A 25446-nucleotide genomic window follows, 5' to 3' on the forward strand; every position below is an offset into this window, starting at 1 on the left:
ATCAGATCAAATGGGTTTTTAAAGTAATGTTAAGCACCATTCTAAAAACCCAACTCCAGAGGGAATGTGGCTTGAAAATGCTAATTCTCTTCTTGGAATGAAACAGCAAAACTGTACAGCTCTTTTTTCTTGTATTACATACATTGTTCAGTGAACCCTGGAATAATTGTTTGCCCTTGTACAGAATTGTCCATTCCCTCAATTAAAGATGTATTAAACACACATGGCTCTCCAGCTCGCTTGCCATGTGCTGTATGATGACCCATGTTCACTTCGCAAGTTGATGAGGTTAGAAGAGTGTGCCTTCTCATCTTTTGAGTCATGATTTGTGTCTTGATGGCAAAATTATGCTCATCTGCCAACCTGCTTGGATCAGGCAGAATTGATGATTTAATGTACACTTTGTCCTTCCATTCAGCTGGTGCACAATGGGTCTGCTTGATTGAAGAAATAATTTGGCCCTGTCCAGTCCCTTCTGACTCTCTGATTGGATCTTTGAGGCAGTTTCTGAAATTCCTCGGCCCTCTTGAAAAACTCTCCTCCTGCGTTCTTCCTCTGTCTTGTAAGTACTGAGACGTTCTGTGTTCAAGTGGTGAAACAATTAGCACATTACAGTGACAGACTTTGACATTCATTCATATTGCATCTCAACTCTACTGTATTTGGAATTTGACATAGAAAACAAGTCTACCTGTGAGTGTTTTCCCTATATGAGGCACTGCTGATATCCAGGCATCCTACGTGTTTCTTCCCCGGTCCATCAAAAATTACACTCTATGCAAAACATGTATATGCAATTGTTGCAATTATATATATAATGCAATTAAATATAAAATATAAATTTTAACATGTAAGAAAATTGATAGACATTAAAGGAAAATTTTGTTGAAAATTTACTCACCTTCGGGCCATCCAAGATGTAGAGTTTTTGTTTTTTCTTCATCTGAACAGATTTGGACAAAATCTGGCCAGCAGCAACGGCTTAAAGTTAAAATGCCTTAATGATGGATTTTTTTCACTTCACAAGACATTAATAGATAGACTTGAGTCATATGGTTTACTTATGGATTATTGTGATGTTTTTATCAGCTGTTTGGACTCTCATTCTGACGGCACCCATTCACTGCAGAGGATCCATTGGTGAGCAAGTGATGTAATGCTAAATTACTCCAAATCTGTTCTGATGAAGAAATAAACTGAACTACATCTTGGTTGGCTTGAGGGTGAGTACATTTTCAAACAAATTTTCATTTTGGGTGAACTATTCCTTTAATATAATATACATTTTATAAGATAACCTTTTTCACTTTTATCGCTGGTGCTTCAGACATCATTACTAATACTGACATATTATTTAGACACATTACTAATACTGTATAAATAAAACAAAATACATGCATAAGTTGCATAAATATGTGCTTGTACAATACAGCTTGAATAATTTGAGTTCTGTGCAAAAGTGAAACAATCACCTCTGAGTCTGAGCTATAAACATGCCCAGAAAGCGGCACAGAGAAATTACTCTGGGTTTCAAATAGATTTTCTTTTGCTGGCAGGGTGTTGTGGAGACTGTCTGACATAGTGCAGAGATGAAACAACAGTTCATCCATGAGATCCTCAAACTCTGCTAAGTAAAACCTCTGTGAAAACAAAAGCAGATTTATCCTTAAATTAATAAAAATTATGCAGTCAAGAGTATTTCTATAGGCCCTATTTAATCTGTCTTAATGATTACAGACTGCTTACATTAGAGTGGACATGATGGTCAGTTGACTTGTGACTGGCTTTGCCAATAATGAGTAAAGCCTTGTCTTTGACATAAGAGATCAGCTCAAAGACAGTCAGTAAATGTTTTCTTTTTTTAGTTTTCTTTCTTTGTTTCACAAAAAAGGTAAGGGTGACAATTACCTGAAAGAAATCAAAACAGAATCATGTCAACCAGTCTAGGAGGTATAGTTTTAATACCTCCTTTTTCATTAATTAAAGTTACACTTTTATCTATATATGAGATATAACTGCACTCAAATATACACTGTGTACCATCAATATTATTCCAATACATACCGTAGCATTAAATGGAATCATAGTGCACAATATAGCTCCAAAATAAATTATTGATGGGACTTGGGCTTGGAGGTAAATGTTACCAAAGTGGCTCATGCAAAAGAAACCAGTGAAGAGCAAATGAGCAGATCTAGTGATACTGGTAAATGGGAATGAATGAAAGATCAAGTTGCGGAGACCGGAGAGGGCCACTGCGACAATAACACCAGGTGCCTAAATAGAAATAAAGATACGTAATTTAATGGAAGTAGCCTTTGGTTACATTAATGGGGTGAACTGATTTTAACATATTGTGTTATGTAAATCAATAGGCTACCAGTAACCAAAGCAGGTTGGAGAAGATCAGCTTCCAGGTAGACACAGCTGCTGCCATTGCTTTGTTTAGCCGTAGTAAGGACACACATTTCAGTAGAAGCAAATTAACCACAACGCCAAGGAGAGATTGAGAAAGCTGTTAATGAAATACGTTCATGTTTTTAAATTCAGAAAGCAGGCAGGAAGTCTGAACAAATTTGTTCACTTGAGCTATATAACTACATGCTGCGCCATTTTTGTACTCCTGAAATGTTAATCTGCAATAACATTATGGCATTTTTTTATACAGGGGGGTGATAGAAAATCCAATACAAGTAATGTCATAATGAACAAAACTGCATTGTCCTACCTGTTCACAAAAGAAGATGGGGCTTAGATCAACAGGTAATTCAAAATCCTCCTTCTGCAGGAAATCAATCATCTCTGTTTTTAGCATAAAGATGTACACAGAGCAGATAAACCGCAAAAGACTGCAGATCAACACTGTCACCTGTGTAAAAAAAAATGTATTCAAATAATGTAAAATACAGTAAAGCAGATTAAATTTCTTTAAAAAAAAAACACACAGTACAGTGTAAAAATGCATGTCTAGAAAGAGTGTAATGTCACCTCAAGCCAGCTCCAAAGGTTTCTCCAGTAAAGCCATTCTCTTTGAGTCATAACATATATTTGCCGATACATATGAAGCAGGGTGAATAAAAGGAAAAGAAGCTAGAAGTAAAAAGACACAGAGAAGAAAAATAAGTTAAATATATTTACAATATAATACATTTAAACATATGTAAATAAATATAGATGTAATAAATTAAAAATCTTGAACCAAAAAATCTTGAAAAAATACTATGGAAGTCAATGGCTACATAAACTGTTTGGTTACCAACATTCATCAGCTTATCTTCTTTTGTGTTCAACAGATGAAAGAAACGCATACAGGTTTGGAACAACATAGGGGTGAGTAAATGATGACAGAATTTTCATTTTTGGGTTAACTATCCCTTTAATGTTATCAGCTCAGCTACTGTGCTGTCAAACATGTGTCTGGACTGTAATAAGATGCTCACCTCACAGGTCATAACACTGTAGTCAAGGGCAGCTGGGAAATGGTAGAGTCTAGTGGACTGTATGCTTGCAGAGGGCATCAGAGCTCCTGTTGAGGTTTGCTCTACTAGAATAGTGACTGCCGTGAAGAGGTTACTGGGCCCATTGTACAGGATAAACTGGACCATCACAATTTGGGTGAAAGGAGTCATCCAGCCAGTATCCAGAAGCTTTTTAATTGACTTGATTGCTTTGGACCTATTTTTAGCAGTGGAACACATATTCTTTATATATTGCACATAATACAAGATACATAATATTGGATATATCAGATTAATCAACGGTTTATCTGACCTTGTTTTTCCAAGGCTCACACTCACACTTTCTCCCTCATAACACCCAAGTTTCCCACAAAGTGAGTGTCTCTTTTCCACAGACTGGTTATCAGAGCATTTAATATTGTGCTTGCCCAACAAATTCAAGATCTGTGCATTGAGAAAAGAAATATTAGCCTGTCAAAAGTGTTGTGTGTATACATTTAATGTGTCTTCACAAGAAATTATTTTTTTTTACTGTAGAACAGTCAGTGTTGATGATTTACCTGGCATGACGAGTTATATGTGCTCTTGATCTTTCTTATGACTGGACTCCCAATAAGAGAAAAAGGACCGCTGAAAGTCTGTTAAAGCAACACATAGTAAGCCGTATTCTTTGCAAAGCCACTTAAATCTTGTTTAAAATAGCAACAGATGTCAACTAAATCATTAAAAATGTACTTCATTTTCTACTCTTTTATCATAGCAGATGGCACTGTCATATAATCTCTCAAGGAAAGCGGTTGTTGTCCAGTTCCACCAATCGTCATGTTTTTGGATGGAGTGAAATGAATTTTGCAGACTCCTGTTTATAAGAAAACATTGTTAGCAATTGTAGTAATAATATCATTTAATGTAATGTAGTTATTTAAGAATGTCTGGTATTTACGTTGTGAAATGAGATTTGATAGCTTGATTCAAATGGTACTTGTAGTCATTGTCAGACTTTCCATAGGTCACGAACAGAACTGTCAACAGCATGATTAGGTGAAACGTCAAATCCCTGTTGAAGCAAAAGTGTAATTTTGAGAGTCAAATGTAAAAGGATATAAGAAAAAAAGTACGAATTGAGGCTGATCAAATACTAAGACCTTGCGGTTTTGCGAAGGAGAGTCTGTTTCTTCATCTGGCCTCTCACACACTTCAACTCTCTTGAATTTGGTGGCTGCACCAGACGCAAATACCTGGCTCTCTGACGGGCAGCGAGCGTCTGCACATCAACATCATGCAGAATAGATGCAAACTTGATTTCAGGTTTTATTACTCAATCTTAACTTCTCTGATGTAGATGTATCACTGTGATAGAAATGATTTTACCTTTTCAAAATGGGATTGCTGGTATTTGCTAACAAAGACATTCTCAAGTTTTTGGTCCCTGTGTCTCAATAATTCAGTGACAGGCTCTTTTACACTTAGACTGTGGAACCAGTCTGGCTTCTTTCGAAGCAGCAGAGACACTGTGATAGCAGTTATGAGTATCTGTATGAGGAAATAAAATTAGCATATGTCAGGTTTTTATTTTTATTTTAAGATCCAGGAAATGTGGGCCAAATATTAAATTGAAACCATATACAGATCTGTGTGCGGGATCAAGATGATTTACCATTGCTGGATGCAGTACAAAGCCACAGCAGACAAGAGAAAAGAACACAGAATGAGCCCAAAGAAGAGTCTTTGTTTTGTCGAACCTGTAGGGTAACAAATTTAAATCCTAATTTTCATATATTTGGAAAACAAATATTGTGCCCGAGTAATATTCAAGCTTCAACAGAATATAGTACTAACAAAACGATCACTCACTTTACTCCAAGAGTTCCTGCGATGATGAAGCACGTAAGAGAAAGAGACAAGCAGAGGCTCCAGCCCACATAATAACACCAGGATCGAAGACTTTGGATTCTACCACCACAAACCTGCCGGTTCTCTAGGATGCCTGAAAAAAAAGACAGAGAACAGAGAAAAGAGATTTTTAAAAATGTTCATAAATTATCCTTTTCCATACACTTCAGTCCAAGAGCTTAGGGTCAGTAAGGTTTTTAATATGCTTAAAAGAAGTCTCTGTAACATTTTACAATAAGGTCCCATTTGTTAAGATTTGTTAATGTATTAACTAAGAATGAGCAATACAATTGTTACAGTATTTATTCATTTTTGTTAACGTTAGTTTGACAATGTTCATTGTCAGTTCATGTTAGCTCAGGTCCATTAAATAATATGACGACATGCAACGTTTTATTTTAATAATGTATAATTGTATTTATGATGTATAAGAATTTTCATTCTTAGTTTTTCTTTAGTAATGAGGTTAACTGATGATAACAAATGGAACCTTGCTGTAAAGTGACACTGAAGTATCTTATGCTCATTAAGGCTGAATGTATTTGATCAAAATACAGTAAAAGCAGTAATATTGTGAAATACTATTCAAATTTAAAATGACAGTTTTCTATTTTAATGTATTTTAAAATGTAATTTATTCCATAACTCTTAGTTACTTAGTTGTAACATTATCCTTCAGAAATCATTCTACACTCTAAAAAATATATTAAATATATTAAATATAACCCAGCGCTGGGTTAAAAAGGGACAAACCCAGCTATTAGGTTGTTTTGACCCAGCGGTTGGGTTGTTTTGAACCCAACCACTGGGTCAAAACAACCCAATAGCTGGGTTTGTCCCTTTTTAACCCAGCGCTGGGTTATATTTAACCCAGCATTTTTTAGAGTGTAATTTGCTGACTATGTGCTCAAGAAACATCTAGAAATCGTGACAGCTGTAACAATATTAATGTCTTTACTGTTAATGTCTATTTCTTTAAATGAAAATCTTACTGACCACAAACTTAATTTAAACAAATATATTGTTATAATTAAATAAAAATGTATTTATTTATTTTTAATAACTATAATTGCTTTAAAAATATAAATACATAACCATATAGCATTCTTACTATAAAATAATTGTAATATAATTTTTAACTAATGAGTTTGCAAACCTGCAGCGGTGTGTGATTTCAGTTCAGACTTATTCCATTTGCATTTGTCATGTGATCTGCTGTTGACACCAGACATGGAGTCTTCCACAATCTCTAAGATGGCATCAGGGTCCTCTTGCAGTTTTGACACACACGCTGAATCGGAGGTTTTCCAATCCTGAGCAACACACCATTTGCACTGTCTTTAGTAATGTAGACTAAAATCATTTCAATGTCAAGCTTATTTAAATGAGCATATAAAGGAAGCATATTTAGCTGATCTGTACATTATACCTTGTAATCTGTTTTCCATGATCCTTGAGTCCATTGGGAAACTGTATTCCAGGACAAATACGATGCACAATAATTTATCAGAAGTGCATCATGGTGATCTGTGAAACAGACAAACCAATAGAAACTGTTTTGAATAATGAGTAGACTGACACATGATAACAAAAGAGGAAAATGCATAAAAACATGCCTTCTACAGAGTAGACATCAGGCACCTTGACCTTATACTGCTCTCCGGACACACTACTGGATGTGGTCTAAAACAGATCAAATAACAGTAATATATAGGTACAATAACTAAATATATCATACATAATAAATACAAATTGTCTGAATGAATGCATGCAGTAGCTCTAACGTTTAATTGTGTAGCAAGAAGAAACTGAGGGACAATTTCAGGCAGCCTGGGAATTCTGACCTTGCTGACACGAAACACCAGGGACACCAGACCCCCCACCGGCAGCACAGCCAGAGCACTGCACAGGCCTGTTACCATGGAAACTGGTGAAACACCAATAAGCCCCATCTCTACAAAACACTACCCATTGGTGTAGAGTAGAAAACAACAAAGACATGTCTCAATATCGTGAATATGAAAGTAAAATCAACAAAATCACAACAGTATTTGTTGGCATGTATTGATTTCTGTGTTGAACACCTGTTCTTCCAAAAGATTTACAAGCACTGCGCTGACACACATGTAGCCCTGCAGGAGCAGCAGGCACACACTCCAACGCTGAGTGTGTGTGTGAGGGCTGAAAGACGGACGACTGTACACAGACAGCCACGGGTGACGGTCCTCCAGGTATTCTGTGAGTTTCAAATACAGGAACTTTTGCAGATACATAGAAGGAAAAACACAAAGACATATTCAAAGAAAAAAAATGTTTTTTTACGTATGACAGATTACATCATTCATTAATCTTTGTGTTTTTGTATTGTGCAGGCCAGTAGGGAATGCAATTAAAATCCTTTAAACCTTTAAGCTTTTTCTACCTTAATATTTGAAGAATATAAAGAAGAAATAGAAGAAGAAGAGGCAACAGCAGGCTGCAGTTATACGGTCAAAATACAGTAAAATATAGATATAAATAAAATCTTAAAAATATAAATAAAAATAAATATTTGTTAAATATTATTACAATTTAAAATAGCTGTGTTCTATTTTTTCTATCTGTGTTTAATTTATTCCGGTGATGGCAAAGCTCAATTTTCTGAAAGTTTAATTGCTGCCTTAAAGATTTAAGCAATATTTAAGTAAAAAAAAAAAATTAGTGCCAAAATTACAGCTTTTTAAAAAATGGCAGAAATTATTATTAAATGGATAAATAAACAAAAATGTTGTTGTAACAAAATAAGTGGTAAGCAAATATAGAACTCAAAATAAATTGTATATGAAATATATGAATCAATTGTATTAATTTTTTAACAATCGTAAGGTGAAACGTTAAGAATTTTAACTAAAAATGTCAGAAATGATCATTGAATGGATAAACAAACATGTTGTTGTAACAAATAATGGTAAACACATTTTTAAAGAGTGTTATTTAAATGCATTTAAACACATTTTAAATTCAAATTGAGCACTGTTGTCAAATTAAAAAGATTTGTCCTAGACTTTGTCCTAGAAAAATAAAAATACTGTCATCATTTATTCACTCTTATCATATGGTGTTCCAAACCTGACTTTCTTTGTTTTGCAGAACACACACACACACACACACACAAATATATATATATATATATTTTGAAGAATGCTAACTAAACAGATTCAGTTCCCACTGACTTCCATATATGGACAAAAAATACAATGGAAGTAAATGGGAACCGAAACTGTTATCAACATTCTTTTCTGTGTTCAGCAGAAGAATGAAATGCATACAGGTTTGGAATGACATGAGGGTGAGTAAATGATGACAGAATTTTTATTTTTGGGTGAACTATCCCTGCACAGACACAAATCTATAGCCATATTCAACCAGCTGTATATCACTAACAACATAAGGGTTCACCTGTTTAAATGTCAGGCTGCATTCAGAAGCAACTAAACTCCTCTCCACCCTTCCATCTCCCTCATCCACTGCCAGCCAGCACTGGCCCAGGAAGAACCAGCAGGACCCCTGCACCAGGTCTTTGACCACCACATGGCTCAGATACCATCTGGGAGATGAACCTCCATTATCATGCCAAAGATGCACCTTCCATACTCGACCCAGACTCTCTGGGAAACTGGAGAAATAATAAAGGTTACATTATGACAATTACATTAGGTTTAAGTTAACAGTTGACTGTACTGCCTCAAAAATGATAAATATGCGAAATGAGCATTTACCTGAGAATAAAGGTATTCCTTGAGTTGCATGTAAAGAGTTTGGAGTCAGAGCTGCTGAGTTCCCTGGTTTGAGAGACACCTTTATCTCCATACAGAACAATATGGACCTGCCAATATTGTATAAACAAAGATTCAGAAATTCATGCAGCAATGGTCTCTGATAAGGATTTTACTTTCATTCCCCGTGACAATGATTAATACCTTTGCTGTCATTCTGGTTCTAGATCTCAATCCTGTGTCTATGGTGACAGCATAGAGAAACTGGTCTGAGGGGTTGTTTTCTGGTAGCAGAAATGAGCCTGTAGTTTTCTGTATGGAAACATCAGCCTTCCTACAGATGACCAACACCACCACATAGAGAGCCAGGAATGTTACGGAAAAAATGATCAGTATGTAGTTGGTTTCGGAGCTGCGAGACAAGAAGAAAATATCTGTAAGTGTACATTGGAAAACAACCATATTCAGATCTGATAAATGTGGAGAGAGGCATTGCAGGTGTACTGGATAAATCGTGAAACATCTGCAGAGTTGTAGCTGCTTATGATGTTCTCATGTGATACTGCAAATGATGCCAGGTGCTTGCAACTGAAAAAAGGAGAAAACCCATCAAACACGTTTAGTGTTTTTTATTAGTGCATGGTGTCAGACAATATTGGCCTACAGAGCAAATGACTGACACAGTAATTGATATTGAGCAACACTATATTAAGAATTAATTTCAAACCTATATGTAAGACCCTGAAGCAATTACTAAAACATTTGAGGTAACTATACAAGATTTTAAAAATCCATTAAATTTTCGTTTTACCACTAGGTGGAGCATTTATTGTGTAATAATCTGTACCTGCAGTAGATCTTGTCTGCGGAAAGCCCACCATGAGGAAAACAGCCACTGGGCTTCCACTCTTTCACACCATCCCAGGACAAACACTCCACAGACTCAATGCGAAGTGTGTAGTTCACAGCTCTGGCGATGTACTTGTTGCTAGGGCTTTTATTATAGTCTGCATTGAGAAGCCTCAGGTACACAGAACCAGCAGCTGGAGATAAAGAGGTGAAATTAATTGCTGACATAATTTGATCAGTTAAAACCATGTGTAAAAATAACGTATATATATATATATATATTATTTATTATTTTATATCATGTTTTATTTTAATTTTTGTAAAATGTTTGGATGTATGGGGAAACAATGCATGGACTAAAATGTTTCACCAAACCATGTAAATAGGATTGAGGGAGGAAGATGTGAGCCGTCTGTCCTTTCCAGTGATATATGTTCTGTTTGTTGTATAGATTAGGTGTTGGCTGCTCATACATCCTGTAAAAAGATGTTATAGTTAATAGTCAGGATGACTAAAACACTGAAGACTATCACTGAAATGCATCGGTGTCCTCACCTAAGCAGCAGCAGGATGGGAAAGGGGCGTTCAGCTGGCCTGTTAAACTGCACAGTGATCTGAAGAGCTCTCTGAAGGGTCTGTGACGTTATGTTGAACTGATGAGTGTTCACCTGACCGTGCAGAAGAGTGAACCGTGCGTGTGGACTCTGCTGGAACAAAGATAAACACAAATCAGGGTAAACAAATAGAGGAAAACAATTAGGTATCATTAGTGATCAAGCAGTAGAAAGTATCTACATTTGTCTCCTCTTTCCTCTGAAATTCAATAGTAACTGGTGTGGATAGATGTCGGACTTTGATTTCCTTCCTAGTGGTGCAGTTGTAGAGCCGAATGTCTGCTGTCTCTCCTCTGAGCTGTAATGTTGCATTAAATTAGTATGCAATTTGCTCCACATGTTTTTTCAAACTCAGCCATGCATTTCTAGTGTACCTGCACGTGTCTGGACCAGCGGTATGGGCTCTGCCTGTACACTGTGAGCCAGGTAATGACGCAGGGCTTGTGCTGGCTGTTTCTGCTCCATTGCTGAAATTGCATCTCCAGAAAGTCAGTGAGGTGGAACGCAGTGAGCCCAAATGTTTTCACCACAGAATGAGACCGCTCATCCTTCCAGGCTAACACTTCCATGAACATGGTGTTCACATTGTACTGCCAGACATTGCTGGACAGCAAACGCTCCTACGATCAAAATGTACAAGTGTAATATCACAGAATGTCAGAAGGCATCGGTTTAAATCAAAATAAGACTGAAATACAATAACAAAAGCAGGCAAATGTCAAAAGTTTCGAAGTATTTAAAATGTATCACTGAATTTATAATCTGCAAAGGAGTGGAAAAATATGTTCAAATTTTCAATTTATTGAAAAAACTTTACATAAACACGTCCATGAATAAGCTTTTTTCACTAAATATGTAATTTTCTGTCACTTTTTGCTTGTATGATACCCACAGATGTAGCAGAAAATGTCTGGTTCATGTTTGCCTTTTCTTCTGTCACTGGCCATAATTCTAACCTTTTAATCAGAATTAGGCATAAAATAATGTCTTCAGAATCATTCATAAAAAATTGGTTGAGAATTAAACAAATAGTTGTAACCTGGCTCAGTGGAAGATATGAATCGTGTTTTTGTGGCAGCTTTTCTGGTGATTAAGGAATAATACAAGACTTCTTCACCTTACAAATGGTTGTCGAAAACCAAAAATGACGCAAACATTAAAGTGCCATGTGCTAGAACACAACACTATTTTTGGAATCGGCATCCCAAAATTACATTTTAAATAAAACAAAAACAAGCATTGGATTTCATTCAGCAAATATAATGCAGAAATGAACTGATCACGAGATGCATTGTGATCTGGACAATCTGAAGGACTTAATTCATAAAACAATTTCTGTTGATTTTTAACTTCTCAATCAGAAAAGATATCAGCAGGGCATGCTAATGTCATGTGATTTTGTAAACTAACATATCAACATATCATCAGGGATGCTTCTCCTACCAGTACTAAATCAGTGATGGTGTAAAGCACTTTGTTTGTGAGTTGGTGTCCTGGTCTGAAAGAGAGCACTGGAGCCTCCAACACACCAGACAGGAGAGATACCAGTGCTTTCACCATCCCAGTGTCCAGGATATGGCCTGCTGGAGGCTTGGACTCATGTGAGAGGGATGCGATGTGTTGAACATGCTGAATTACTTGTTTGGCACAGTAAAATGTCACCTAAATCAGATATAAGATAGATGAAAAATAATGAGCAAAATGTATGAAACTTTACAAACTGAAACTGAAATTAAATTTAAGTTCTTACTTGACTGGAGACTCTTATCAGATCGGTAAGCCTGTAAATGATTTCAAATAACATTCCCTAAAAAAAAAAAAAAATTATGGGTTATTATAGTTACTAAAACCATCAAAAAACAAAAATAAATACAAAAATCATTACTTGAAATAAAATAAACTTTAACTAAAAAAATTCTAATATATATTATTTTATATATGTAAAACACTTCACTGTCAGCTAGCTGCCAAGACAACATTTCTCATTTTTGTTTAGTTTAAAACAAGTACTAAATTAGTAGTAAATTAGCTAAAACAAAATAAACTAATAAAACTAATAAATAAAAATATATAGAAATATTTGAGAAAAAACTAAAACTCATAAAAATGACAAAAATCACACAACATAATAGTTAAAAATGTATTTAATTAAAGTAAAAACTAAATATAAAAATATAACCTAATTCAAAATATTAGCAAAATTATAATAAATATCAATTATGCTAAAATAATACATGGTTAAAAGTCTTTTTAAATATTGTTTTTATTAGAAATCTCAATTATAGAATCTAAAATACAGTGGCTTTGTCTAGTTAAGACCTTGTCAGTGATGGACAGCTGACAGGCTGCTGTAATGATGGAAGTGCGTGTGAGCGTCAGAAGCTGGACAGAGGAATCTGCATCCAGACTCAAGCGGTTCAGCACCGCTATCAAAAGAGAGATGTAGTTGATGATGTCTCTGCTGCTTCCGATCTTACTCAGACCGGTTAGGTTACCCACTCCATACATGTACCTGGAAAACATAATAAAAGACCATTAAATACATCAGATAAAGATGTGAGAATTAATTTCCTGCATAATTCCATTGTGTCCGCACAGTTCGTGATCAGGGTTGAGCTGAGAGGATGAGTTTCTCTGAAAGCTGGGAAGAACAGTCACTTTCACAGGACATGGTTTGGTCGTTGCTCCAAATCTGTTCTTCATTTCGATATAGATTGTGACTGTGCGGGGAAAACAGAAGAGGGTTTCTGAGATAAGATGTAGCTTGTTTGTGTGAGATTATAATAAAGTCTGCTTCATTGTTAAATCTTTGTACCTTTGTAATCGTCATTAGGATCTCCACTAGGAAGACTAAAGTAATGTTGGAAATCCCTGCCTTCGTAAAGGAGTTTCCTAGGACTGGTGCCCACACTAAAACTGTATTCATACAAGAGATCCTGAACACGGAAACACAATTGCATCAAGATCAGATCAAAGAAAAATTTAAAATATGAATGAAAGGAGCTAGTATAAGACCAAATACCTCTTTTCCAGAGGAGCAGAAGATGCTGAAGTAAGTGTGAATTTCATAGCCTGTGTTGGGCTGCACTTGGCAGCTCATTCCCTCAGGAACAGCTTGAGTGTGGAAGAACAGCTGGCTTTTCCCTTGCAGCCGCTCCTCAGAAACTGGAGGGGAAAAAAGAATAGAAAAATGCAAATAGCATTAGGCCAAAAAAACTTCACAAATATTTAATGCCTTATTTATTTGTTTGTAAAATGAATTTCCATTTTGAATTTCCAAAACTCACTTGCAGACACTTCAAGCAAATAAAGACCCTTTGGTTTAAGCATGAAGGGTTTAAATGTGACAACCGAAGAGGATAATCCTAAAGGGAAAAGACGACAACCAAAGGTTTTTTTTTTTACAGTCCATATGTCAAATGAGTGATTAGGAATGTGTATGTAATTCAATCTTGTGAGATGTACCTGTGAGAGTGTAAGACTCAAACACAGAGTGATGAATGAGCTGTCTGTGCAGATCTAGCAGGGTCTTCTCAGACACCGCCGGGCCATGAAGGCTGGGGTCCACCAGATTATCACCCTCATTGTCATAAGAGTGAGGGAATGATACATTCCAACTAAAGCCCAATGAATTGGTCCCTGACACACACACACACACACACACACACACACACACACACACACAAGACACAGTTAAATACACTACAACATTTAAATACTAGCAATTAGATCATTATTGTTTTTTTTATGCAGAACATAAAAATATGTACCAGTAGGTCTGCCAACTGGGACACCAGGATCAGCCTCTTCAATTCCAAAATTATAGTAATCATACTCTATAAACAGCACCAAAAATCTCATGAGCGACATGCTTATTCAGTATACTGTTTGTTTATTATAATAAAATTCTTAATTTCAGGATGTATAGTCAGGAGGTGTGTTTACTTGAATTGTAAAATACCTGGTAGGGAGAGATGATCGCCCGATATTGACTCCTGATAAACGTCTGTGTAAATCATGTCCTCAGTATGAAAATCTGCAAATGTAGCTCACAAAGTTATTTTATTTATTATTATTGCCATTTATTTAATTGCTTTAAACTTAATTTTATTTCAGCTAGTTGCCAAGGCAGCATTTCTCATGTTTGTGTAATTTAACTTAAAGTACTAAAATAACTAAAACTAATAAAAACTATACTGACATATTTAAAACAATAATAATAGTTACACAACAAAATTAGTTACACAACAACATTTCCCTTTAAAATTAAAGTAAAATCAGAAATATAAAAAATAAACTTTAATTCAAAATATAAACAAAAAACTATTGTGGTGTATCAATGATACTGAAATAATATTGGTTCAAAGTTTCACTTTAAAATTAAAGTGAAATGAGAAATATAAAACATAAACCTTAATTCAAAATATAAACAAAAACTATTGTGGTGTATCAATGATACTGAAATAATATTGGTTCAAAGTTTCACTTTAAAATTAAAGTGAAATCAGAAATATAAAACATAAACTTTAATTCAAAATATAAACAAAAACTATTGTGGTGGTGTATCAATGATACTGACATAATATTGGTTAAAAGTTTCACTTTAAAATTAAAGTGAAATGAGAAATATAAAACATAAACCTTAATTCAAAATATAAACAAAAACTATTGTGGTGGTGTATCAATGATACTGAAATAATATTGGAGTTAAAAGTAATTTTAAATATTGCTTTATTTTATTTTATATTAATCAGTGGCAATCCTGGTGCTGCAAGATTATAACTGACCAAATAAAAAAATGTATATTATTATTATTATTAGGTTGCCATAATGCTCTCATTGAGATAGATAACTGATCTATTATATAAAATATTTTTTCCTCCACAAATTGCTTTTGCCTTCAGCTGTGTTCTTCCCATTTTATCTAAAAACAACAACCACCAGAGGGCGTCTAATCTCATTATATTGTAATCGAAAACATCAACTAGCAATGCTGTACGGAGCTAATTTTGTTTTAAAGCATAAAGACAACAGCTTTGTTATTATAGGTAATCCTAAAAACGTTTACATAATTCATTAATTCACATGATTCTGACTTTAAGACATGATTACTGTCACTCTCACCACAGTATCTCACCTGAGGTCATATCAGTCAATGACACCTTATCTGAGGCTGGTAAAGACCCCGGATACTCCCACTGACTCCCGGACGACTCTGTTTCCCCGGGGAAGGATGGAAGGAAGGGGGGGTGTGAAGACGCGATAGTCGGAAATGCTGCATGGTGGTATGTGCTGAGGTTTTCAATTAGAGTGTGTACGCTAATATTATGGTGTTTTTTATGTATTATTGAAGTCAGAGTATCTTGTGTAACCGGGGCTGTAAAGTCAGTATCATCAGATAAAAGATAAGGAGCTAGAGATACTGGAACGGAAGGCTCAGTAAAATGGGCTGGGGTGTAGGGTGTCACAGCAGGCTGGGAGAAATGTAAGCTCTCCTCCATTTTGGAGGGTAAACCGAGATCCATACTGCTGCAGAACGGAACTGAGAGAAAGAGCAAGAGCAATCAATTTCAAATTGATCCAAAAGCACAAACTAAACAAATGACTTGGTAAATATTAGATGTTTACTTTCTTTAAAATAAAGGTTCCAAACTGGTGTTTTCAGGGTGATTGCAGAAAAGATCCATTTTTGGTTCCCCAAACCTTTTTCCATTATAAGATCAATTGAAAGGTTCTAGGTTCTATGGATGTTAAAGGTTCTAACAATGCCAATAAAGAATCTTTATTTTTAAGAGTGCATTTCTGTATGACTGTGTACTTACTTTCTGGTACAGCTTTGCTTGAGGAATTAACCAGGTAAAGTTTCCAGTAATAGGTCAGATTTTTTGCATTAAAACCACAAGCATCACAGAGAGCAGAAACAGAAAACTGCTCATTCCAATTCACTGCATTTTCTCGGAAATGTTTACAAGACAAATGAATGTTGCTGCAGAGAATTAAAAAAAAAACATATTTATGAAACATGTGATATACACAAACATACTTTGTGCCACTATATTGTGTTTATTGCATATTATGCATTTTTTTATAACCATGTAATTTTAGTTATCCACTTAAATCCCACCTGACATGTTTTGATGTTACAGTGATGAACATCTCAGATGAGGAAGATCGATGGCCACTGTACACGGAGAGAGTAAATTTAAGCAGGTCAAAATCAGGTTTCAAGGAAAGAGCGGGAAATGTAAGTACTGCTGAAGTGGTCACAATGTTCCTGTTGAAACAGCTGCTCTCTTCTGTGTTTACTGGCTTGCATGACCAGCTGTAACTAAAACAGAAACAAGAAAACAGATGTGATTTAAGTAAAAATAACAGAATGTATCAATGAACAAACACTGTTGTACCTTATAGTATTATTAGGGTAATCTGGGTCATGTGATTTCCGTCCATCAAGAGTGACGATGGTGCCACTCAGACGATTGAGGAAAATATTTGTGGCTTCGCTGATGACACTGACAGGATGACTGCGCACCACTTCAATTAAAACACTGTAGTTGCTGTACACCACACTACCGGTTACTTGGACCTTTGTGGTAAATACAACTTGTGTTAGTATTTCCCCGTGTAAATATGTCTATTAAAATGTAGAGCAGTTAAGCTGAAAAAAATTAAAGTAAGCAGCCTTAACCAGCTATCTGATCTGACTCTTGAAATTAATATTGTGGTGCAACCTAAGGTTATAATTTATTTAATAACATCAAATTATATTTTGGAATATATATATGGATATACACTATAGTTGTTTGTGAGTCAGTAAGGTTTTAAAGAAATTAATACCTTTATTCAACAAGGATGCATTAAATTGCATTAAATTGATCAAAAGAGATGGTCGAAACATTTATAACATTACAAAATATTTCTGTTTCAAATAAATGCTTTTGAATCCTGAAAAAAAAAAGATTTTTGTAGAAACCATGATATGCAGTTGTTTTCAGGATTCTTTGACAATACACAAACGTTTTCAACATTGATAATAATAAGAAATGTTTCTTGAGCACCAAATCAGCACATTAGAATAATTTCTGAAGGATCACGTGACACTGAAGACTGGAGTAATGATGCTGAAAATTCAGCTTTGCATCACAGGAAAATATTACATTTTTCAAATATATTAAAAATAGAAAACTGTCATTTTAAATCGCAATAACATTTCTTTCTATTTTTATTCCAATAAATGCAGCATTTGCAAACAACCCCAAAATTCTGAACAGTACAAATATAAATATTTGAATATATTTTAATTATATCAGTTATTTAAATGTTACCATATCAAGTACTTTTTAGATTATCTGACAGAACAATTAAGCAAAACAGTGAAATAACAAAAAATCATTACCTTTGCTATAGCATTATATGTTCCATAATGAAGGAGGTATTTTGGAAGATCAATATACTGCCGTCCCATGTTTATGTGTGGGAAGAGCAGTTGTCGTCCGCTCATGTCATATATAGTCCATCTATACAGCAGACCTCTGGAAACATTGCACTGAATCTGTGCCTCAAACGTCACAGCAAGATGGACAGTTTGATACTGCCACACCTGAAAGTATGCAAGCAAAAACTACTTATATATAGTATATAGACACATTTTTGTTAGTGGTGTCTCCATAGTGTTATTGTTAGAGTATAGTTGTATAATTGTAGCATATAGACAACTTGTACCTGTATTTTATTTGGGCCCATATTTTTCACAGGAGGAGGCTGACATAATTCTTCAACGACAAAGATGTGCCCTGTTAAAGAGGCTGAGCTCACCAGGTTGGACATAATAACTTCTACTATGTATTCTCCAGTTCTATCGAAAAAAATAAAAATAACATGTACAATAAATAAAGAAAATAAAAAACATTCAGTGTCATAAGTGACCAACAATTATGACTGAGGACAAGATTTTGGTGGAAATAACTTACAAATGTAGCTATATATAAAAAATTATAATAAAAACAACGAACGATAAATCATTTTAAAAACAATACAGCCAGGAGAATGCATTTTTTTACCTGTTATAGACATGATGCTCAGTGCTTGATCCATCTCGTTCTGTTCCATCTCCAAAATTCCAGACATACGAGACATCAGTTCCTGCGCTGATCAGGCAGGTGAAGTTCACAAAGCTGTGAGATAAAACTGAGGGACTATACAGAAGCCTGTTGGGCTGCACAGCTCTCTGAATCACGAGCGGATAAACATCTGAGCTGATGGATGTGAGACCATTAGACACACTGACAGTGACACCGTATCTGCAAATATAGATAGGAAAATAAATAAACAAATAAATAGACATAAAAACTTGAATCAGTGAGTGCACAGTCAAACTCACTATCAAAATTAGATTATAATTATAAATAAATAATAAATAAACGTAACTAAATACTTCTAGACATGCAAAGTATTGACTAAGTAAAACATTATATTTAATCTGTATGAAATATGTTAATTGTAAGCTCTTTAGTTTGTGAATGGCAAGTATGAAAATAGATTAAACAAAAAATCAAAAAGTACTTGTCTGGTAAGCGATATTTCTTTTTGTAGATTCTGGATGTTGTTTTTATTTCTGGTCCATCCCCAAATTTCCAATGAAAGTATAGAGGATCAGGCTCTTCTGTTACTGCTACAAATTGAATGTCTGTTTCTGATGCATATGCCCGTTTATCAGAAAAGATCCAAACAGCTGGAAAACACAGCACACATACAGAGCGGAAAAGTATAAAAAGCATTGATAAGTTTGTACAACTGAGTAGCTTTTCTTTATGAATGCATGGGACCTCACACCTCGCTTGTGACTGTCTATGGATTTTGTTGAGGCTTTACCCTGCTGCTTGTCCTCTGCATCTGTGGGCAGAGGGGCACAAGATGGGATATCCTGATCTCTCTTGGACAACATGAGATTCAAGTACTCAGTCCCAAAGGGACATGCTCTAATCTTCCAGCTGGCAGAATGAGTGTAGATACTGTTGGTCACGGTCACATCTAAAAATACAGAGACATATGGTGGTCACAAAAGCTATTTTATTCTTCCCGTATATTTGTTGTTTTGCAGCTAAACATACTTAAATGGTACAATCCAGCAGCATGTAATATCGCATCTATGTAGCAGGTGAGGTATCCGCTGGCCATAACAGATATATTATGCAGACCCTGAGGACCAGAGTTCCCACTAAATGTAATGAAAACCATAGAAAAGTTTTCTTTGCTCAGATTTAGTATGCCTGGAACAAGAACATATACAAGGGATTACATTGCATTGCTTAGCCATAGATAATGATTTGAGAAAAGGATATTGTAAAATATATATTCCTTATATATTAACAATCAAAAAATTATTTAATGTATATTGAAAATATAGGAATAATATATTGTGTTTATATATTACAATATATTAAATACAAAAATAATATATAATATATAATAATATATATATAATATATAATATAATGAAAAATTTAAATTTGTTTTCAGTAAACATTTTTCTCTATACTACTACACATATTTTCATATAAGAAATGTGTAACTATGCAAAAGTGAGATAAAAGTTGGGTTCTTTATTGGCTTCATTGCTATATAATTGTATATGTATCAATATATAACCATACATGACCCATGCATATATTGCATTATACTTAAAAATCTAAGTAAATGTATACTTATATGAAAATGTATTATTTAATATAGTGCAGTATATTTATATTTCCATTTGTTTTTCATTAGCGTCTTTATTTAAGATGTCCAATTCAATTCAATAAATTTAATTAAAAACCCAATTGAATTATAAGCAAGTTACATTACACAAGGGTTGCTATGGCAAGGCTGACAATAACCTGAGACTTCCAGGAGGAGGGGCTTCCCAATCTGCACCCTGTCAGTCAAAGCAGCTACAGTGGCTTCATGAACAGAAGGCCCTCTGCCGCTGTACACTGCCAACCAGCCCGTCTTATTCCCAGAAGGGACATACTCAGTGGAGAAGCATCTGTAGGCAAATAAAAACCAGACCTTCTTCTCAATACCAAACATTAAAACACAGAAACTTATCTGCAGGTCTTGAATCAATGAGTGAGCAGTTAAACTCATTATATTATATGAATATTATAATATAATATTTATGAATATTTTTTTTCTTGGATGGTCGAAACTAGATTGTGAACATTCAAAAATCTTGAATGTCTTGCTGCATGACCCAATTTCTCTTGAGATTCAGTTCTCGGACAGATGTCCTGACATTTTCCTTCAGAATTAGCTGCTATAATTCAGAATTCATTGTTCCATCAATGATGGTAAGCCATCCTGGACCAGATGCAGCAAAACAGGCCCAAACCATGATACTACCACCACCATGTTTCACAGATGGTATAAGGTTCTTATGCTGGAATGCAGTGTTTTCTTTCTCCAAACATAACGCTGCTCATTTAAACCAAAATGTTCTATTTTGGTTTAACATTTCTCCAGTATTCCTCTGGCTTGTCCACATGATCTTTAGCAAACTGCAGATGGGCAGCAATGTTCTTTTTGGAGAGCAGTGGCTTTCTTCTTGCGACTCTGCCATGCACACCATGGTTGTTCAGTGTTCTCCTGATGATGAATCTAATAGAGTATGCTAATCCTAGAGATTCACATACTTTTGCCGCTCACAGATGTGTAATATTGGATCATTTTCCTGAATAAATAAATGACAAAGTGTATATTTTCATCTCATTTGTTTGATTGGGTTCTCTTTGTCAACTTTCAGGACTTGCATGAAAATCGGATGATTTTTTGGGTTATATTTATGCAGACATATAGACAATTCTACAGGGTTCACAAACTTTCAAGCAGCACTGTAAGCATTTTAGATTTTTAGATTGTAGGGTTTTTTCTTTTTTAATATTTATATTTTATTTTATAGTTTATAATGATCTTTATTTTAATTGTAAAAACTGAATAACTGTATTGAGCTGTTATATTGTCTGCACTTCCGTTTTTTGTATTTTTGTCAAAAGTACAAATATTCAGTCATATGAAATCATACTTTTTGACTTGAATAAAAAATTAATTTGTATATTATTTAGTTGTACAATATTTCATGATTTTATTATTCACAGTTTTAGGTTACCTCTCATAACGTTTTACAGTGTAATTTCATTTGTAGTGCAGATAAAAATGTAGTAGAAAAAAAATGCTCTTACCCTTCACTGAAACACAGCTTGGAACATAATGGATGCTCCGTTTCTTGACAAAGGAGTAAGTCCAATGAGCTATAGTTGCTGAATTCAAAGTACCATTGAACAGCTGTAAAAAGTGTCATGATATTATACACAAATCTTAATGTTTACCAAAATTATTTATATTCCTCAAAAGAGTTTTAACAAGGCCTTATTTGTGACGCTATTTCAGAGTTGCTATACATACCATATCCCGAGTTTCCCTTGACATGTCTGAGAGCAAAAATGAGTGACAAAATTAAACAAAATACAAACCGACATAAAAGAAACATCGTAACAATCTGAATGTCTCTCGTCACTAGTGCGAATGGTTTTGTCTGAAGTCGCAGTGAACAGGTGAATAGGAGGCGTGACTTCTTGATTGACAGTTGCATTTCCAAACGATCGATTATATTCTTATGCGTTCAGTCAGGAATCCCTACGACAACATTTTTATTGTAATGTATGACTGTATCGTATGCTATTATAGTTCTACTATTTTTATATAATTCTTAAACATTCTGGTCGGCACATGTAAGGGATCAGACATTAGAAGTTAAAAGTGCAATTATGTAGGCTACTTCTATTGAGAAGTCATTATGATTGCTGGAACTTAAACACGAATCAATTGCATAGTTTTTGTTCAAATCCTCAGTTTGTGTACCGACTATTAAGGTTCCGTACTTTTTTCGCTGTATAAAAGGGTTTTCACACGTAGCCTACGCTTTACACCTTCAAACTGCACATTCGGCGACTTTTAATTCATGCAAACAACAATGACTGCAATTTTCACACAGGATAAACAACGCCTGTATGACACATGTCGTGACTGTATTCAAACAGGAAACCGAATAGAATGAGAGAAGACAAAACAAAAAAACACTCTCTTTAAATAATCCAAAATACTCCAAAACATATATGTTCATGCATATAGTCATATAGTCATATAGTCATCAGAAACTGATGGAGATAGTAGCCTACTCGGATGAAACACGGCACATTAGCTAATCAAGTAAATGCTGCATGCTCATCTAAATCCACGGCAATTGGTAAAATAGCCTATAGCGTTATGCATTATAAGATTACATTTTGTAGGCCTATTCCTGCTTTGTGGTCTGTTTTATAGAGAAAAGCCTGACTGTTTACGTAGCCTATGCGTTCTTGTTAAGACAGAGGATGTGAGAAAATCTCAGGTGAAAGCATGGATGCCTGTGTGTAGAGCCTGCTGACAAAGTCTGACTGATCACATGCCAGTGATGTTTTTAGCTTCAAAGACTTTTCCGAGATGGACCACGTCAGGATTAGTGAGACACAGACATTTATAGGTGAGGCATGAACATGATCAGTTGTAGTGACCCACAACAGGAAGCCAAGGGCTCCATCCCACTGAGAAATCAGAACCTGCCATTTCAAACATTAGCTCTGGGGGATTCGTATCCGTGTTCCACTGTTATGAATGAGAGCTGAAGTGAATAAAACCAGCTTTTCCTTGTGCTATAGGCTATAACACACTAAATAAGATGTAGTTTTGTGCTGTTTGAGTGCTAGCTCGGGTGGAGAGGACCGCGCCCCCTTGCGTTTACTTGTGTAGGCCTGCAGATTCATTAACAAGTCGACAAAGATAAGCCATTTGCTAATGAACTCTTCTTTTGTTGTTCCAATTAATTTCCAAATAAATATCTACCTACCCATTCAATGCTTATTGTGTACAACAAAGCTATTCATCGTAGAAGCCTATATAAACGGATGTTTATATAAGGTAAATTAATATTTTAAAATGTATTTTAAATATAAGTTAATTTAAAAAAGATTAAAATCAAACGTTAAAACAAAAAACAAATGAAATAAAACGTGTGACAATTTTATTTAAATATAAATATTTGTTAAATATTATAAGTTAATACAAAAAGATAAGTTAATTTTTAAAAAATTAAATAAAACATGGTAGAAAGCAATGTTTTCAACAATTAAAAATCACCCAAATATATTATCAAATGACAGCTGTCGTTGAACAAAAAAGAACTGAGCGCGTTCTTTAGATTTTAAGAAAACAAAATTATCTATAAGAAAGCAGAGACTTTATGGCGCATTGGTTGCATGTTTCATAACTAGGCTACATTAAGCTTTGCTAGATAAAAATCCACTGTTTTATTACGGTATATTCGTTTGACAGTTAAGTTTAATATTAACTTTATTAAAGGGTGTGAATGTTCGTTGCGTTTCAAGAGGCCCAAAAAGGCCTACAATATTTAAAGGCAGATTAACTTTGAATGATTTGCTATTAAATAGCCTACCGTTTAAACAATAAAGGAAAAAAATCGGAGGACATTCATATCATGGACAGACTGTCTCAAATAGCCTAGAAGAGGCAGGAGGAAAACTTCTGTTGTCAGTTTTCAGTGAATCTATGCATAGCAGCTTGCAATCTGGTGCACACGAAGGTTTGTGGGTAGGTTATAGCCTTCTCATTTAAAAGCCTCAAGCGTATATGGCTTAATTATTTCAAGGTTTCTTCCGTTTCTTGGGCATGGCAGTGGTTGAAAACGCGATGCCACAACTGCTATTTGTTTGTTCCGACTTTGCGGTAAAGGAGGCAAGTCAGAGAGGACACTTGAAGAAAGTAACTATGACAAACCATCCCCTACAATAGAGAATATTAAAATTATTTCAATTATATTTAAGTTGACAAATTAATTTCCTGCAAACGGCTTCTGAATCAATACAAATTCAAATAGGCCCGAAGTGATCTGGCACTCTGATTTGGTAATCAAGCTTGTGAATTGGACAAAGCTGTGGGATGGAGACAATGCATAACCAAACAACGTCAATTGAAAAAGTAATCTGATTGACACCAGAAGATGAAACAATAAACAAAGAATGGGCTGCCATATGTTTAACAGCTGCTCTTTAATGTGTAGTCTACATTATGCACAAATAAGACAGCAGGGGGCGATAATAAGTGAATGTGTAATTGCCAATGAAAATCAAACGTTCTGGGCTCGTTTCTCTGTAACGATCATATTTGTGTTCCCTACGTTCCCTTTCGAACGTTAGTTCCTGTTCTGCGGGCATTTATTATAAATATTTGAACACGAGCGCGGAAGTTGACTACTCGCTTTTTAATTGTTGTTGTTTGTTCATGACGTGTTAAATGTCAATCGCTAGTATTAGGGCCTTTAGCACTAATCTATCATATTTATCGAGTCATTTATATAGATCAGTGGTCTTTAGGCTTTTTATTTTCTTAAATATTCAAAATTGTATAGGCATAATTATAATTGTGCGAGTCCTTTGTTAAGAACCTTGACACATTCGCTGCTTCGTTCATCTGATGTCCATTTGCAATCTTTTATTTTCGCATTTTCATGAGGTCAAATTCTAAACAAGCTTCAGCGTCAGTGGAGACATGGAGGCAACGTTCACCCATGTAGTGAACCATGTGATGTGTATGTGACAAGGGTATTAAGTCTCTTGGTTCGAGGTGCTTCGTGTTGCAAGGTTCATGTTGCCAGTAGCCCACAGCAGTGTGAAACTGAGCGGTCTGCTCTTTGCTCCGTGAAGCGATAACGATGTCAGCAATGCTGCACGACCTTGTGGTGAGTTGTTGGGAATGAAGGGTGGATTGTAGAAGAGGATGAAAATA

General features: G+C 35.1%; 4 protein-coding genes across 4 annotated transcripts; all 4 read right to left on the reverse strand.

Annotated features, from left to right (window-relative positions):
* Positions 1–75: 75 nt before the first annotated feature.
* LOC107686722 (uncharacterized) lies at positions 76–2800 on the reverse strand. The gene is made up of 7 exons (XM_016483828.1): positions 2729–2800; positions 2381–2515; positions 2065–2277; positions 1747–1908; positions 1473–1640; positions 692–774; positions 76–579 (listed from the first exon to the last, which is right to left on the reverse strand). The coding sequence occupies exons 1-7, from the start codon at positions 2798–2800 to the stop codon at positions 135–137; spliced, it is 1278 nt and encodes a 425-aa protein (XP_016339314.1). The 3' UTR covers positions 76–134.
* A 167-nt stretch (positions 2801–2967) lies between these two features.
* LOC107686723 (polycystic kidney disease 1 like 1-like) lies at positions 2968–6799 on the reverse strand. Its single transcript, XM_016483829.1, has 11 exons — positions 6781–6799; positions 5313–5445; positions 5116–5200; positions 4830–4991; positions 4604–4722; positions 4402–4515; positions 4194–4317; positions 4019–4096; positions 3772–3902; positions 3441–3675; positions 2968–3090 (listed from the first exon to the last, which is right to left on the reverse strand). Exons 1-11 carry the CDS (start codon positions 6797–6799, stop codon positions 2968–2970), a joined length of 1323 nt encoding a protein of 440 aa, XP_016339315.1.
* Positions 6800–8717: 1918 nt separating this feature from the next.
* On the reverse strand, positions 8718–11181 carry LOC107686724 (polycystic kidney disease 1 like 1-like). The gene is made up of 8 exons (XM_016483830.1): positions 10944–11181; positions 10751–10867; positions 10511–10662; positions 10331–10431; positions 9954–10149; positions 9311–9440; positions 9110–9216; positions 8718–9006 (listed from the first exon to the last, which is right to left on the reverse strand). The coding sequence occupies exons 1-8, from the start codon at positions 11142–11144 to the stop codon at positions 8718–8720; spliced, it is 1293 nt and encodes a 430-aa protein (XP_016339316.1). The 5' UTR covers positions 11145–11181.
* A 790-nt stretch (positions 11182–11971) lies between these two features.
* LOC107686699 (polycystic kidney disease 1 like 1-like) lies at positions 11972–15737 on the reverse strand. Its single transcript, XM_016483794.1, has 11 exons — positions 15707–15737; positions 14531–14605; positions 14340–14405; positions 14035–14208; positions 13857–13934; positions 13592–13734; positions 13385–13505; positions 13166–13289; positions 12889–13081; positions 12320–12376; positions 11972–12231 (listed from the first exon to the last, which is right to left on the reverse strand). The coding sequence occupies exons 1-11, from the start codon at positions 15714–15716 to the stop codon at positions 11983–11985; spliced, it is 1290 nt and encodes a 429-aa protein (XP_016339280.1). The 5' UTR covers positions 15717–15737; the 3' UTR covers positions 11972–11982.
* Between the last annotated feature and the right edge of the window lie 9709 nt (positions 15738–25446).

This window comes from Sinocyclocheilus anshuiensis, unplaced genomic scaffold (genome assembly GCF_001515605.1).
Source record: "Sinocyclocheilus anshuiensis isolate Anshui unplaced genomic scaffold, SAMN03320099.WGS_v1.1 scaffold990, whole genome shotgun sequence".
NCBI lineage: Eukaryota > Metazoa > Chordata > Actinopteri > Cypriniformes > Cyprinidae > Sinocyclocheilus > Sinocyclocheilus anshuiensis.